The sequence below is a fragment of the Salvelinus sp. IW2-2015 genome, unplaced genomic scaffold, assembly GCF_002910315.2.
Source record: "Salvelinus sp. IW2-2015 unplaced genomic scaffold, ASM291031v2 Un_scaffold2879, whole genome shotgun sequence".
In the NCBI taxonomy this organism is placed as follows: Eukaryota; Metazoa; Chordata; class Actinopteri; order Salmoniformes; family Salmonidae; genus Salvelinus; species Salvelinus sp. IW2-2015.
Window position 1 is genome coordinate 35,564 of NW_019944179.1, and position 14,217 is coordinate 49,780.

A 14,217-nucleotide genomic window follows, 5' to 3' on the forward strand; every position below is an offset into this window, starting at 1 on the left:
AGCCACTACACAACACAACACTAAACAGTACATTAATTGCACTATAACAGTGACAAACGGTGCCCACAAAACTGTTAGGGCCTACATAAAGCTCTCCCAACAGAAGAGTCCCAACAGCAGTCCCAACACCTTACAACTGCTACACCTTGCTATCAGCGGAGCCTTGTCTGTCAGCGAAACAGTTCATTCAGCCTCATTTACTGCCCCCTGAGTTCTGTACCCAGAGGATGAGGTGGATCTGGGAAGGAGCTAAGGAGCTATCCCTCATCTGCTTTGTGAATCATTTCTAACCCTGCCTGTCAGAGTCAGATGGACCAGGAACGACCTGGAGGTGACTGAGGGAGTGACCGTGGGACTATACACTCCCAACAGGTTCTGGGGTGAGAGATACGGGGGAGCAGGTTCTATTAATCTATTAATGTATGGATGTTGTATTCAGGCGATTTGATTTCCATTAATTTATAAATTAATGATATACTGAAGTATTTGAGCATGTGAAATTAAACATGGATGAAATGTGTCCTACTCCTATCCTCCAGAACCTAAATTGAGTGGGTCCGGTGCTGGTCCTGCTGTATTCTCTGGAGTGGGCCTGACTCAGGGGCTGCTGGGGGTGGTTACTGGAACATTCCTCCTCATCAATGGAAGCCAGTGCAACTGAGTCATTGACTGTAATGTATAGTAAACTATTTGCATAGTTTATCTCATCATACGTACATACATACATATGATATCTTCAGCAAGTACAATCTTTACTTTATCACACATTCTTTGTTAGCTCTTCTATAAATTACTATTTTTAAGTCAAGTAAAGATGATGAATTCACTTCCATACTTTATATTTGACAAGCCTTTTCAAAACCTTTTTAATTTGTTATTCAATCACACACATGTAGGTATGTACAGAGCACAACTATTGTTACTTTTTTCCCCTTCTGTATTTTTTTTGTCTCATTGCTTTGATTAAAGGGTTTTTGTTAACAAGGTTGTCAACTAGACTAAACCGAACTACCAGGCCTCTGAACTAACATTTCTTCATTTTACGGTTGGGTGGTAAACATACAAGGAGACGCTGAAGCGGTGATAATAATAAGTTGACATATTGTTTTATTCTTCTCAAGAGCAAAGAGAGGTGAGAAACATTTTCACCAAGGTTGTTAGTATTTTAACAAAACACATTCTCTATCATTTAACATTTGAAACCTTAAGGGAATTTTATTTGAGTCAGAAAATGATGTTCATATGATAAGTAACAAAACCTTGCAGAGAGCATACCCAACTGACAAACACTTAGAAAAAAATATTAACTATTGCAGCCAAGATTTAAAAACAACTGACGTTAGCACAAGATGGAGGAACAGTTAACGAAAATGACAGTTAATGAAAATGTACTGTCGTGTCTTTGGCTATGCCGGATTAAGTGACATGACATGCTATTCTATAAAATCATTACCTGATTACCTGATTAAGCTAATCAGGTGAATGTAATTAACTAGAAAGTCGGGACACCACGAAATAATGTTTATAGAGCTGTTATCTTCCGAATAAACTCTTAAAGACCTAGTAATCTTTTACATCAGTAGCAGTCAATATTTAATCCTCACCTTATTCAGTCTCATCTGAAAGTTGTACATTCTTGATTATCTTCATGAACCCTGGCTAACAAGTTGAATCAGCAATACAAAATTTGGTTTAATTATTTATTTACTAAATACCTAAATAATCCCACAGAATTACATATACACAGAATGTATCATACATTGATTACAAATTATGTCATAAAGGAAAACGTCCCTAGCGGACGGAACAGATACGACGGCTGGTTACACAAAGAGAGGGGGTTGGGTTTGAGTGAAAGAGCGGGAAGACTGAGGAGCAAAAAAGGTTTTGTGTCTCTATCGGGCCGTAGGCAGCTATGCTATCGTAAATACAGTATCTTATGCATTCTAAATAACCGCCCATTTGAAAAAGGAGAATGCTAAAAATATTTACTCTGAGCTGCGCTTCGGTAGATTGTTCGTAGATGGGAGGCCGGGTGGTCCAGCATGGATCTCTGGTCCTCTGTAGACTGTCTAGTGGTGAACTGGAGCGTGGTAGAATGGATACTCTGTCCATCCTCTCCTAGCCCACGTTTAGCGGGCGGAGGGGGTAGCACTTCTTTAGTGAATAAGAGTTCAAAGTTCATACCAAGTTGCCATACTTTAATGGACAACAATACTTAGGCTTCTACTTCTAGCTTATACATACTATAAACATATTACGGACACAGTATATTTTACATTAGTCATATTCTTTTATTTATTTTTAGTCCCACTCTTCAGCTACCCTCAACCCCTCCCACCAATCTCTGAAAACCATCCCATTTACTTTTTGTTAGCTGCACATGTGTCATAACTCCACCAGTGGTATTTATGATATCCTTCAACAATTATTATACAATTTGTAAAAATAATTATACCAAAATAATGTTTTTTTTAATCAATTAGTATATTTGACTTTATCCATAATATTTGTTGTAATTGGCCTATTTCTTCATTCTTTTCTGGTGGATTAAACTGAAATTGCAACCAGTGTTCTATGGCTTGTTTAAAAACAGTGATATTCTGGAGATGATTTCATTTTCAAATAACCGAAAGTGAGAGGTTGCAATATCAATAAAGGGAAAAMGTRTATTCTTGTACATGGGTCATTGTAACTAATCTGCTGGAAAACCAGTTTGGATTTAAATACAACTTTTATCTTACAGTTAATATAAGGAAAAGTTCTAGTTAACGTTGTTATTCTTTCAACATGCAACATGCATCAATGACCTCTGCTACTGTCTCTAGTTTCAGCCCTTTTTTAATCATGATGGGCTGCCCAGGACAGAATCGGCAAACGTGGAATGTATCCTCAGTTTGTTTGGCAATGTCTCTTACAGTAGTAGTACAGCAGATAATTATTTTTGCAGGGAGATATTGTCAGTTTGTTGTCACATTTAGAACTTTCTGCTGTATAGAGCGAGAGAAATGGTAACTCCCACCTTGTGTAAAGTTTCAGATGAATGTCACAGAAGGTAGAGTCAAAATCAAGGCTCCAGTGAGAATCGAACTCACGACCCCTGGTTTACAAGACCAGTGCTCTAACCACTGAGCTATGGAGCCATACACTGCTGTGAGAAGAATTGGAATGCTATACAGAACACACCCATTAGAGAGTAAAAAAAGATACACACCTAAGTAACCAAACATGCAGGTTACCCAGTCTGGCTCCTACAGTAAAAGCAGATTCCTTCCTTTGTTATACATTTAAAGACAAACTCTCCCAGGTCTATGTGACCCTCAGGCAGGTCTGGTCTAGTGGTCAACATTCTTCAGAATTCTCCTTTAATAGCCTCCTCTCCTCCTTTCCTTGTCTCCTCTCCTTCATGACCATCTATTTGTTATTTTTAGGGATAGATCAGCTTTAATATTGCAGATAGATTGTTGGTTCTTTCAATGTAATTGTCCGCATAAATTCCAATTACCCATTTTTTTTTTTTATTACAAACATTTTATTGTATTATTTTCCCTTAACTCTACCACCCCTCCCCTAATTGGAGTATATTAATGGACAACAATACTTAGGCTTCTACTTCTAGCTTATACATACTATAAACATATTACGGACACAGTATATTTTACATTAGTCATACATATATATTTTTTTTTAGTCCCACCCTTCAGCTACCCTCAACCCCTCCCACCAATCTCTGAAAACCATCCCGTTTACTTGTTGTTAGCTGCACATGTGTCATAACTCCACCAGTGGTATTTATGATATCCTTCAACAATTATTATACAATTTGTAAAAAGAATAATGCCAAATATATATTTTTTTTAAATCAATTAGTATATTTGACTTTAGCCATAATATTTGTTGTAATAGGCCTATTTATTCATTATTTTCTGGTGGATTGAACTGAAATTTCAACCAGCGTTCTATGGTTTGTTTAAAAACAGTGATATTTTATTAAAGTAATGTCAATAAATGAGGGCTAAATAGCATTAATTGGCAGTCACTACCATCATGGGACTTGTATTAATTGTTTTATTCTGTGTTGTTATAACATTCAACCCATATAATGCATAGTGCATTTCATGTTTGATAAATCTATCGAAATCGTAATCGAAAAACGTGGTGTATTAATAATCGAACTGAAACCGAACCGACCTCAAAAAGCAGTAATTGCTCAGTGCTAGTGGACAGTATAGTTTTTAGTAGCAAGTAGGAATTACATCTCTGGTTAAATGGCGTTTTTCATCAGTATTGTTTCAGATCAAAAATGTTTGGGTGAGTTATTATGGTTAATTAAAAACAAATACAGACTATCATCATAAAGCAGTCAACTCTTCAACATGTGTTAACTTGCGGTGGTCAGACAACCACTTCAGTGAGTCGCCTGAAGATGGCGGTCAAACCCCACACATGATTCTGCTAGGCGCCTGTTGGGGGAGCGTCTGGTGTCGGAATAGTTAACGTGGGGCCGCCCTGGCTTTAGTGACTTTCTTTCTTAAAAAAAAAAGAAGAAGAAGAACGACCGAGCAGCAGGAGGAGTGGGATGAAGAACTGAACATACTGAAGGGGAAAATAGAGGGGACGCTAATCCTACAAAATATGGAGTCTTGCCCGATGTACATGTGTGTGTTTTACAATACATTGATGTAGCCAGCCAATATTTTATATTTATTTGAACAATCTTTGTGTGTGACATCCGCAATGATGAGGGTCGGGGTTTTGAGCAGGACCTCAGCGATAGTTCTCTGTCTTTTGGGATGCAATGTGTGGAAAGCGGTAACCAAAACCCTGCAAGATGACAACGCTCTAAAAGGTAGGTAGTTGATACAAATGGTTCGTTTTATTCAAAGTACTTGTGAGATGTTATGCCCAATATGTTCGTCTTGCTAGCTAGCTACTTGTATAGCTATCGATAACTTGGCGTTGATGGCTTATTATGTGCTAACTTTAGATAGTTATCTAGCAACGTTAGTTAGCTTTTCAATTGGCTAGTTATATAACGTTAACGTTAATTTGGCAGGCTTTTTCAGCCATGAAACTGTATACATCCGTTAACTCTCTGTGGTTGTTCATGTTTCATTTAGCCAAGGTATTATATCATTTGAATGGTTTGAAGTGCTTCTGTGTCTCACAACGTGTCCTCAACTGAAACAAAAACACCGCACCATCTTACCTAGCTAGACCTAGCTGATATTGCATGCTGTTGGCAAGAGGCTAGCTAACGTTAGCTAGTTAGATACTGTAGCTAACGTTAGTTGATGCTAAGTTCTTCTGCAGCCTCTCAATTGTAATGGATAATTTTGGTGCAAGCCTTAGCTAAAACATGTTTTACTTGTCCTTATTCAGATGAGGTGGAAACGTAATTTGAGCATGTTTTTTTGATGCAATGTATCATTGTGTAATGGATTGTTTTCAGACCAGCAGTATTCCACGAGAGAGAGAATGTTCATGCATTTTGTGTATGGATTTGACCACGTATGCAGTAGATTCCTCCAGACATGATTATAAGCTAGATGCTGCAGATGTGAGTGGGAGGAGGAATCTCACACACATCACCATCTCTCATAAATGAGTGAAAGGCAGTATATGACAGGTGGCTTTTGCTTCACTGCCTCTTCCTTCACAGCCTCCTGCTGAGATGGAGCTGAATTGGGGGCAGTGCTGGAAATGGTTTAGGCTGGGCCCAGCGAACCTATTTGTATCATTCTGTGGTTTTATTCATTGTTACAGACATGAGTGAAATGGCAATACACACACACTGTAAAGCGTAGTTAGAATCGCTGCAGATGTATTTCATTCAGCCACTCCAAAGCTTCGCTTTTTTAAAGAGAAGAGTGCTTCCAAGACTAGCCGCATCTGTTTCTCTCATGTACTCACTCACTTATTCTCTCACACACACTACTTTGTTTGGAGAACTGTGCAGGTCTGTGTGTTGCTGCATCAGTTTTCATTCTAATTTTGTTTGTTAATCATATTGCTGTGACTGAGTGTGTGCGCGTAGTTTTGTGAGACCCTAACCAAACAGTAATTTATTAGACTAATTTGTGTGTCCCTGTCTGTCTGTGTAACTAAATATTAAGTGTCCCCAACTATCACGTGATGTCAACACATGACGTAGGTGCGTATTAAGTTCCGTAGCGAAAATGATTGATGCCTTCTGAGCATCTCAACTCAGTATTTTGATTGACCCCCCCACCCCTCTGTTTGTCTCTCTCTGTTTGTCTCTCTCTGTCTCTCTCTCTCTCTCTGACCCAGTCTAACCTTCAGACCCTCCCTGGGGCTCTTGTTGATACTGAGGGCTTCTTCTCTTCGCTCCTCTCCTCACGTATAGCTAGCTATATATATGGAGGCAGACAGACGACACATAGCTAGCTATATATATGGAGGCAGACAGACGACACATAGTTAGCAACATGGATGCAGACAGACACATAATTATAGATCCAACTCTAATTTCTGCAACCCATAATACACTACAACTGGGAACAGACTCACTGCAGCCAGGGCTAGAGGACAGGGTGCCAGGAAGACCAAATCATGTTGAAGAGTCTGTTTGTGTGTGTGCCTATGCATATGACACTGCAATGCAGCACTCTGCTTATCCTCGGGGCTTGTGCACAGAGACTACTATAACAGTACTTTATACACACATGCACTAGCACAACACCCGTATTGGTTGAGGGATTGCTGCAACAGTTTTCCACCAGATCTATCATTTTGTAATACATATATGTGTTTCTGTCAGAACGAAATCAATGACCTAATTATTGGATTAAGAGGGACAGAATAAGATCTGTGATTTTTTTGAAGAAAGCACTCGGTGAAACACTGAATAAAGTAGTGTCTGTTCTATACCTTCAAATTACATTTTTTAAATTGTATTTTTCTGTCACAAAATAGATATTATAGCTTAGCTATCATCGTAACAGTAGCTATATTATTTGGAAATTCTGTACATATTTCATTGTTTTTTAATTTAATTTTTTTTTTTGTTTTTTTAAGGGGTGGATCAGCTTAATATTGCAGAAAGATTGTTGCTTCCATCAATGTAATTGTCTGCATCATTTCCAATCCCCCATATATTTTTTGGGTAAATATATATATATCCATATACATACACATATATACATACACATACCTATATAGATATACATACTTTTTAAAGAATATACCTTTATTTTTCCCGCAAACCCTACCACCCTTCCCCCAATTGGAGTAAACTAATAAACACTTAGGCTTCTACCTTCAGTTTATACATCTTATACACATTTTACAGACACAATCTATTTTACAATAGTTATATTTTGTTTGTTTTTAGTCCATCCTCTATTTCTGATGTACATATTTCATTGTTTTGTATGTATTTTATTTTACAACATGTGTATTTTTCAATAGCTAAATGTGAGCAAATCAAGTATTGATATCATGAATTGGATTCCTGCCTGTAACTTGATGAAAATCAGTGTTGTCAACAAACTAGGTAATGCTAGTTAGCAGAGAAGTTGAAGGCGAGGAGATGCCCTGATGACATCGAGCTGCCTGTCCTTGGAGATGCTGACATGACCACCACCTCCGACCAGCACCTCTGCTGACCATCTAGCAGAGCTTCTAAATCCTCTCATGCCCGCCGCGGCCCATCTGCTGGAGGCTTAAAGAAGCACTCCGACTTGATCCAACTGATCTAGCTACTGTTGTAGCCTAAATTTATTTTTACATTACATTTTGTTGTTTATTTTGCTTAACAAGTGCTTTGAGATTCTCTTTGCAATGAAAAGCACTTAAAAGTTTAATCAATTATTATTATTTATGTGTGTGTAAGATATTACTGTCCTCAGATTTTCTTTTCATAAATTTGAATGTGTATTACAAATGGTTTTGTTGGAAAAAGTTATATATCCATATATCCACTATATATCCATTACAATGTTTGTATCCTGTATATTTAACATGTGAATTCAAAACATGATGAATTAGCCTCATGCTGTAGTGTTTGGTTAGAGTTAGGCCTAGTCCCAAATGGCACCCTATTCCCTATATAGTGCACTACTTTTGACCAGAGCCCAGATCTCATATTATTGTATTGATACATTGTTAAGTGTGTGTGTGTATGTATGTATGTGTATATATATATATATATATATGTGTGTGTTGTCACAAATGTATTATTTGTACAATTCTTTATTAAATGTCCAATGCAGCCGTTTTTATCTCTATCTTACTGTGATTGTTTTCCATTATAATGGTAAACAATTAACAAAAATAGTTTTTTAGCGAAGAGCAATTTCTTAAGCAATAATTGAGCTAGGACTATCTGGGAGTGGTCTGAGTGGGGAAGGAGAAACTGAAAACTAGCTGTTAATAACTTTATTATTGGTCTATCAAGTAATGTACCGCCTGGTGATGTCATCAGGCAGCCCGAAACTCCATTCCACCAAAACAGGCTGATGTTTTTTTTCAAACAGCTCTTACACTAAAATGGCACTATCATATTTTTCACAATTTCACAATATTATTCCAACTTTTACAGTTTGGAAATGTAATACAAAACACAGGAAAAGTTTTTGACTGCAGTGGGTCTGATTTAAAAAAAAATATATATATACACTGCTCAAAAAAATAAAGGGAACACTAAAATAACACATRCTAGATCTGAATGAATGAAATATTCTTATTAAATACTTTTTTCTTTACATAGTTGAATGTGCTGACAACAAAATCGCACCAAAATTATCAATGGAAATCAAATGTATCAACCCATGGAGGTCTGGATTTGGAGTCACACTCAAAATTAAAGTGGAAAACCACACTACAGGCTGATCCAACTTTGATGTAATGTCCTTAAAACAAGTCAAAATGAGGCTCAGTAGAGTGTGTGGCCTCCACGTGCCTGTATGACCTCCCTACAACTCCTGGGCGTCCTCCTGATGAGGTGGCGGATGGTCTCCTGAGGGATCTCCTCCCAGACCTGGACTAAAGCATCCGCCAACCCCTGGACAGTCTGTGGCGTTGGTGGATGGAGCGAGACATGATGTCCCAGATGTGCTCAATTGGATTCAGGTCTGGGTAACGGGCGGGCCAGTCCATAGCATCAATGCCTTCCTCTTGCAGGAACTGCTGACACACTCCAGCCACATGAGGTCTAGCATTGTCTTGCATTAGGAGGAACCCAGGGCCAACTGCACCAGCATATGGTCTCACAAGGGGTCTGAGGATCTCATCTCGGTACCTAGTGGCAGTCAGGCTACCCCTGGCGAGCACATGGAGGGCTGTGCGGCCCCCCAAAGAAATGCCACCTCACACCATGACTGACCCACCGCCAAACCGGTCATGCTGGAGGATGTTGCAGGCAGCAGAACGTTCTCCACGGCGTCTCCAGACTCTGTCACGTCTGTCACATGTGCTTGTGAACCTGCTTGGTTACAGATCTCTCTCAATACATATTACATGAAGTCATTAGCAGAAGCTCATTTATCAGAGCGACTTACAAATTGGTGGCATTCACCTTATGATATCACTGGGAACAACCACTTTTACAATAGTGCATCTTCTTTAAGGGGGGGGGGGGGGTAGAAGGATTACTTTATCCTATCCTAGGTATTCCTTAAAGAGGTGGTGTTTCAGGTGTCTCCGGAACGGTGGTGATTGACTCGCGATGACCTGGCGTCGGTGAGGGAGTTTGTTCCACCATTGGGGTGCAGAGCAGCGAACAGTTGACTGTGATCTGAGCGGGAACTGTACTTCCTCAGAGGTAGGGAGGCGAGCAGGCCAGAGGTGGATGAACGGCAGTGCCTTGTTTGGGTGTAGGCCTGGATCAGAGCCTGGAGGTACGGAGGTGCCGTTCCCTCTCACAGCTCCGTAGGCAAGCACCATGGTCTTGTAGCGAGCGAGCTATCAACTGGAAGCAGTGGGAGAGCGAAGCAGCGGGTGACGTGAGTGGAGCTTGGGAAGGTTGAACTCGACACGGGTTGCGGACGTTCTGGATGTGTTGTACGGGTTTATGGACAGGCAGGGGAGCCCAGCAAAGCGAGTTGCAGTAATCCAGACGGGAGATGAAAGTGCCTGGGTTAGGACCTGCGCCCTTCCTGTGGTGAGGCAGGGTCGTATACTGCCTCACAGGAAGGGTCACGCTTGATGTTAGTTGAGAACGACAGCGGTGTTGTCGCAGGATCACGCAGGTTCTTAGCACTCTGGGAGGAGGACACAATGGAGTTGTCAACGGATGGGAGATCATCTTCATCTGTGAAGAGCACAGGGCGCCAGTGGGAATTTGCAAATCTTGGTGTTCTCTGGCAATGCCAAACTGCAGTGCACGGTGTTGGGCCTGTAAAGCAAAACCCCACCTGTGGACGTCGGGACCTCATACCACCCTCATGGGAGTCTGTTTCTGACTGTTTGAGCAGACACATGCACATTTGTGGCCTGCTGGAGGTCATTTTCGCAGGCTCTGGCAGTGCTCCTCCTTGCACAAAGGCGGATGTAGCGTCCTGCTGCTGGGTTGTTGCCCTCCTACGGCTCCTCACGTCTCCTGATGTACTGGCCTGTCTCCTGGTAGCCGCCTCAATGCTCTGGACACTACGCTGACAGACACAGCAAACTTCTTGCCACAGCTCGCATTGATGTGCCATCCTGGATGAGCTGCACTCACTGAGCACTCTGTGGGGTGGTAGACTCTCATGCTACCAACAAATACGAGAATGAAGAAGCACCAGCCAGCATTTCAAAAAGCATGGTCAAAACACATCAGCAGGAAGCATAGGAACTGAGAATTGGTCTGTGGTCAACACTGCAGACACACTTCTCCTCACGCGTTAGTTGATTTGCGTGTGGGTGTGTCGTGACTAATCTGCGCACTTTAGTTGATAAATTTCCACAACAAAAGAGTTGATATTATCGCACTAGATTGGCGCAAGCAAGTCGCATGTGCTGTTGTTATAAGTGTAATATAGTCAAATTACAGTTAAGATTTAGTTCATAAGTGGAGGCACGTTTAGAGCTTTGATTTTTGCCAACAGAAGTGTGATTGGACTTAGGGAGTCTATTGTGTTGTATTCAGTGTTTCTACCGATTTTATTTTTTTGAGCAGGTAATATATATTTGTCACAGACTGTGTAAAACCTTGCAGTGCTACTTTTTTCTCAGTGAGTGAGGTGGATATATCTTGTTTTAAAACTACATGTGATCGTTTCATTTCAGAGAGACACAATTTAGTGATAAGTTTCAAACAAACATGTCTGTCAGAAGTTCTTTAAACCAAAATAAATATAATTTACCAACATTTCTGAAAATGGATAAATAGTGTTTTGGAATGAAACGCTTCAAACATACCTTCAAATCAGTTTCCATTGTTTGTGTCACTGAAAGTGAAGGTTTCATATAAATCCACACAGTACCTGAGTATGTTTTCTGCGAGTTTCTCCACCCTAACCCAGATTGGGGCGCCATGCCACAGAGAGACAGAACAACACCAGCACCCCTTATTCTGAAACAAGACCTCTTCGAAAACAAAGTAGTCTATCATGCTCGATTCCCCATGTCTTTATACACACAAAACCAGGAAGCGATGAWGGAAATGGAGAGTGTACGATAAATAGACCTAATAAGAGCAGAAARGGAGAGAGATGGGGAATCCCCAAAATATTAATGAGATGACTCAAAGGATTTATTTTCGTAGAACACAGAACACTAGTTTCCTAGTGCGCCAAGGAGGAGTTTGAAAGGTTGTAATGGTATCAAAGAAAGCCCCCCTCTCTCCTCTCCTGCAGAGTTGAGGGGATTATACTCTCTCTACTGTAATCTCTGCCTACTCATTTACTGTACTGGAATATTGATCAGGATATTTTAAAGAGAGAATTTGGTAGGTTATGTTAAAGATGTTGTGGTGGATTATTCCTATCCTATTYCATTTTTGTGTGTTTGCGTTGAGCGGGGGGAGAAATCARCAGCAGGGGTTGYACCGGTACACACACCAGGAGTTAACAGTATCTAGGACCAGATCTGACAGTTTAATAACCACTGACCATGGATACCATAAGCACAACCAGTTGACCTTTGATAGCAGTAGCCCTCCATCAGAYCCGCTAGTAGCCACAGACAGAGGATGCTACTGTCCTCCTGCCATTATTATGGCTCAGTGATGATGTRCAACTCCCTCTACCTCACAGCAGGGTCTGWTCAATAACKTCTYCACACACTCACACAAACATAATGATACACACTGGCTCTACCTCTCACACCCATAATGTCTGTCTCACACGCGCCCTGCTGCTCTGGCTGCTGTTGCTTGGGCTAGTTGGTGGTAGATCTTAGCATCAGGAAAAACTCCCTTTGATGCCTTTATCCTCCATATGGCACACAGACAGACCGACCGAGAGCCAGTTACTGAGAGAACGACTGGTTTAACAGGGCTGCTGAAACACAACATTTCTCTTCCTACATGCGTGTGTGTGTTTTTGCGATGCACTTTTTTCAGAGGGCTGTAGCCTGTATAAGGATGATGTCACCAGAGATTTATTGGATCAGAATGGCGAGGTGTGTGTGTGTGTGTGTGCGTGCGTGCCAGTCTCCCAGGGGAGCTCTTCAGAGTGAGCACAGCTGGTACCCCTAAAGAAGGATGGAACACTGGGACAGGAAGTGATGCACCATTTAAATACCTCCCTCTCCCCGACCTCTGTGTTGGGGGAACGCGCATATTTTCACTACCCTTAAAAGACCCACTACAGTGAAACTTAAAATGTTTGTTGCAACTAGTTTGGTAAGTGATATTTTTGGGCGACCTAGATAGAGAATCTGTAGTAGTCTGTATCTGTCTGACCCTCTGTGTGTCACTGTGTCTGTTACCTGAATAATCATCCAGCCTGGGGAGATGAGGAGTGGGGGGAGAGCATGGGTAAGACAATCTTGACACACATGTAGTAAGTTCCTGTATCTGTCTGACGCCTGCGGTCTGTTGGGTCATTAAGGGAGAGGTTTACATGTGTCTGTTCTCTTAATTTCCATGTGTATAACTTGTATTATTCATCCTACATTCTATGATGAGTATTTTTGTTGAACGATCGTGGCTTGCAAAATCACCACATTGAATATTTTTTGGAACTAGTGCTGTAACTGAGTAAGTCATCCACCTGTACACGACTAGATTTCTCTTGTGGTGAGTGATTAGTAAGAGAGTGGGGGAAGCATGGTTGGAGATATGGAAAACGTGTTAATCCAGAGGGTACAAAGATGATCGGAGTGGCTAGTTTGTATTTGTGTAACATGAAAGTCCTATTGGAGTGTCATCTGAATGAAGATAATATCACACGGTTAGTGATGGTAATTGGTATCTCTATTTCTGCTGTTTTGGTGAAAAGCTTACTCTTGTGCGGGCTGGCAAAAATGGTTTGTGCTTATTTGTTTGGTTTGGTGGCTGACCTTTGCATAAATCGTGTTGGTAGTTTGTGTTATTCGCTGAATAAACATATTTTGGAAATCTCGTTCGGGTTTGGTGCGCATGATCTCATTTTGGGTTGAGGTTTTATTATCATCTATGATGTACTCCTTAAAATGAATATGGAAATTTCCTATACATGTAATCGCGTTTTGAAGAATTTTATTTAATTATGAGCAAGAAATTGTTTTAATTCTCTCTCTGTGTTGTTTTGTTTTGGTTGAAATTTTGAGCGCAGGTTAAGGGTAAATGGGGGCGGTGCGGGGGGGGGTTCCTGTATGTGTATGTACGGTATGGGGGAGGGGCACACCCTTTCAGCTTTAATTAAGGCCAATGCTCAGACCACCACTCCCCTTATCACAGAGACAAGTGTCTGCCACAAGAGGATGTAGATGAGAGGGGGGGGGGGTTTGTGAGAGGGTTTGTGGTGAGAAGGTTTGTGAGAGGGGATATGTATGTTGTTGTAGACAGGGTTTGTGAGGGTGGGTGTGAGACAGGGTTATGAGAGAGGGGGTTGTGAGAGGGGGGTTGTGAGACAGGGTTTGTGAGAGGAGGAGGGTGTGAGACAGGTTTGTGAGAGGGGTGTGAGACAGGGTTTTGTGAGAGGGGGGGGTGAGACAGGTTTGTGAGAGGGGGGGGGTGAGACAGGTTTGTGAGAGGGGGGTGTGTGAGACAGGTTTTGTGAGAGGGGGTGTGTGTGGACAGGGTTTCTGACAGGGGGTGTGTGTGGAGGGTGTGCTTGCGTGGGTGCGTGT

General features: G+C 41.2%; 1 protein-coding gene, 1 long non-coding RNA gene and 1 other non-coding gene across 3 annotated transcripts in view; 1 reads left to right on the forward strand and 2 right to left on the reverse strand.

The window, feature by feature from the left end:
* Nucleotides 1–1,084: 1,084 nt before the first annotated feature.
* On the reverse strand, nt 1,085–2,185 carry LOC139025584 (uncharacterized). The gene is made up of 2 exons (XR_011477181.1): nt 1,993–2,185; nt 1,085–1,659 (listed from the first exon to the last, which is right to left on the reverse strand). It is a non-coding gene; the product is annotated as an uncharacterized lncRNA (long non-coding RNA).
* An 885-nt stretch (nt 2,186–3,070) lies between these two features.
* On the reverse strand, nt 3,071–3,143 carry trnat-ugu (transfer RNA threonine (anticodon UGU)). Its single transcript has one exon. It is a non-coding gene; the product is annotated as a tRNA-Thr (tRNA).
* Nucleotides 3,144–4,530: 1,387 nt separating this feature from the next.
* Nucleotides 4,531–14,217, forward strand: part of LOC112074929 (protein FAM171A1-like) — a 28,669-nt gene continuing 18,982 nt past the window's right edge. The window contains exon 1 of the mRNA XM_024142006.2: nt 4,531–4,849. Within this exon, the coding sequence (XP_023997774.1) occupies nt 4,738–4,849 (112 nt within the window). The 5' untranslated portion in view covers nt 4,531–4,737. The remainder of the gene's footprint in view (nt 4,850–14,217) is intronic.